This window comes from Galeopterus variegatus, unplaced genomic scaffold, assembly GCF_000696425.1.
Source record: "Galeopterus variegatus unplaced genomic scaffold, G_variegatus-3.0.2 Scaffold956, whole genome shotgun sequence".
Taxonomy (NCBI): Eukaryota; Metazoa; Chordata; class Mammalia; order Dermoptera; family Cynocephalidae; genus Galeopterus; species Galeopterus variegatus.
Window position 1 is genome coordinate 424,813 of NW_007727067.1, and position 2,917 is coordinate 427,729.

Consider the following 2,917-nt stretch of genomic DNA (forward strand, 5'->3'; position numbering starts at 1 on the left):
ACTTAATATGGTTAAATATAATCAAGTTAAAAAAGTTTAGCTAATACATTTTAAGTAAGGAGATATATGTGTTGTTATGAACACAGGCCATTACAAAGTGGTATGTCTTGAGGTATTTTAAGGTTAAAATTTGGGTAAACAAAAGTAGAAGGGGAGGAAAATTCAGGTAAACACAGAAAAAGCAAAATCTGGGGGAAGGCACAAATGTAAAAAGGGTAGGGGACAAATGCTATGTGTCTCAAAATGGTACAATGAGGTCAGAAAGTTAGGATGGGGCTAACCTCCGGGGCAGGGTGATTGGGGGCAGGTGCAGTTTCTGTTGGTTACTGAAACATAACTGCTACAGAATGGCTATAAGCAAATGAAGCACCAAGGGCCAGAAGCCATTCCTACACTCAAGTGAGCATTGTCTGGGAGAACATTCCCCTGGAGGGTCCAGCAATTTAGATATCCATGCTATCATTTGTGATCTTTGCACATACTTAGGGGTGCTTTCTGTTCCTATCACTTTCTTCAGACTCATCAGCTTCGGAGTCATTATAGAGAGGACCGTGAAGAACATCATGACTCACACCAACCGTACCATCTTCCACCCTGAAGTTTTTGTCCTACTTGGCATCCCTGGATTGGAAGCTTATCACATTTGGTTGTCAGTACCCCTTTGCCTCATGTATATCACTGCAGTCCTTGGGAACAGTATCCTGATAATGGTCATCATCACAGAACGTAATCTTCACGAGCCTATGTATTTCTTTCTGTCCATGTTGGCCATCACAGACATTATGCTGTCTACTACTACTGTGCCCAAGGCCCTAGCCATCTTTTGGCTCCATGCCCATGACATTGCCTTTCATGCCTGTGTCACCCAAGTCTTCTTTGTTCACATGATGTTTGTTGGCGAGTCGGCCATCCTGTTAGCCATGGCCTTTGACCGCTTTGTGGCCATTTGTGCCCCACTGCGATATACAGCAGTGCTAACATGGCCTGTCGTGGGAAGGATTGCTCTGGCTATTGTCACCCGAAGTTTCTGCATCATCTTCCCAGTGATCTTCTTGCTGAAGCGGCTGCCCTTCTGCCGAACCAACATCGTCCCCCATTCCTACTGTGAGCATATTGGAGTGGCCCGCTTAGCCTGTGCTGACATCACTGTTAACATCTGGTATGGCTTCTCAGTGCCCATTGTCATGGTCATCTTGGATGTGATTCTCATTGCTGTGTCTTACTTTCTGATCCTCCAGGCAGTGTTTCATTTACCCTCCCAGGATGCTCGGCAAAAGGCCCTCAGCACTTGTGGCTCCCATCTCTGTGTCATCCTCATGTTTTATGTTCCTTCCTTCTTTACTTTGTTGACCCATCGCTTTGGGCATAACATTCCTCGACATGTTCATATCCTGCTGGCCAATCTTTATGTGGTGGTGCCACCAATGCTCAACCCCATTGTCTATGGTGTGAAGACTAAGCAGATCCGGGACAGTATAGCCCACCGGTTCTTTGACATCAAGACTTGGTGCTGTTCCTCCCCTCTGGGAATTTCCACACCTCACTTTTGTCAAGGAAGCTAGATGTGACATGCAGAGATTTTCTGGACTGAGAGGGCTTTTTGTTCTCTTTCTTTTTCTTCTATTTCATCCTCCTCCTCCCCTCGCTTCTGTTTTTTTCTCTTCTAGCTCTTTCTCTTTGCCTCCTTCTCCCATTTCTTCATTTTCTCTATCCTCTTCACACATTCCTTTGTACAACCCCAAAGTGATAACTAAGTGTACTTGCCTCTCATATGAGCATTTGGTATCCTTAGTAGACTAGATGTACTCTAGAAGCAGAAGGAGCCAAATACCACATGAAATGAGTTTATAAACAAATGAATAAAAATAATTTTACCTTTAACATCTGAAGGGGTTCCATTTTTTAAAAAAATTCCAAAATGTGCATTAATTCTTTGTACAGAATCAAATAGCTCTTCACTCACTTCTACAATGGCCAGTGATTTTGAAAAATAGCCATACATGACTTTCAGCCATGTAGAAAACTTCAAATTTCAGTTCAACAACTGCCTTCCCTGAAAAGTCCTTCCTAATTTCTCCAGGCAAGCCAAGGCTCCTATCTTTGCATGTCTAGTGAATCTTGTACAAATCTCCAAATGTTCATAATGAATTGTAATGGGTTATTCACTTATTTGTACCCCCAACTGAATGTAAACTCCTTGAAATCAGATACATTTCACTCATATTTGTACCTTCAGTACATTATAAAATGCCCGGCACATAATAAATGTTTGAAAAATAAATGAGAGCACAATTACCTTCCAAAAGTCAGAACATGCATCTCTATGATACACTGGAATGACCAGCTAAATTAGTCCACAAAACCAGTGATTAGTCAACCAGCTCCTCACAGAGTCAGTTTGACATCATGGGGGCAAATTAGCTGTTGATCTGCATTGCTTACATATTTGCTATAACTCAGAGACCAGGGAATCGACAAAGTAGGAAGAAACAGAGTACTTTTGATTCTCTCTTCTACCTGGCTTTTGACCAGTCCCAGTATTAGGAATTATAGCACATTTTTCATGGCCAGGTTAGCAAGTTGAAATATTGTCTGGGGGTTCATGGTCTTGACCTTCATTTTTTCATCCTTTTCCAGAAAAGGTCAAGTACTGTACACTAATTTCTTCAACCACCACCTACACTACTGAGTCCCACATTTCTCTCTCTAGTCTAGAACTCTCCTTTGAGTTTTAGACACACAAATCCACCTAATAATAACTGGTTATCTCCTCCAGGTTATAGAACCCCCACTCAAGTCAACTTTTCTTTCTGTGTTCCTTTTCTTGGGAACTAGTTTATTACGTTTTCATCAGCTTCCCTAAGCTGGACTCCCTGGTCTTTCTCAACTTCTTTCCTGCAGGGCTGCTCCTCAACAA

General features: G+C 42.2%; 1 protein-coding gene across 1 annotated transcript; it reads left to right on the top strand.

Moving 5' to 3' along the window:
• Positions 1-491: 491 nt before the first annotated feature.
• Positions 492-1,562, top strand: LOC103591287 (olfactory receptor 52B2). The gene has a single exon (XM_008573710.1). It carries the CDS (start codon positions 564-566, stop codon positions 1,560-1,562), a length of 999 nt encoding a protein of 332 aa, XP_008571932.1. The 5' UTR covers positions 492-563.
• Positions 1,563-2,917: the final 1,355 nt, after the last annotated feature.

Excerpts from the sequence above, each read along its gene's own strand:
- LOC103591287 (XM_008573710.1), top strand. The coding sequence starts at position 564 with ATGACTCACACCAACCGTACCATCTTCCACCCTGAAGTTTTTGTCCTA.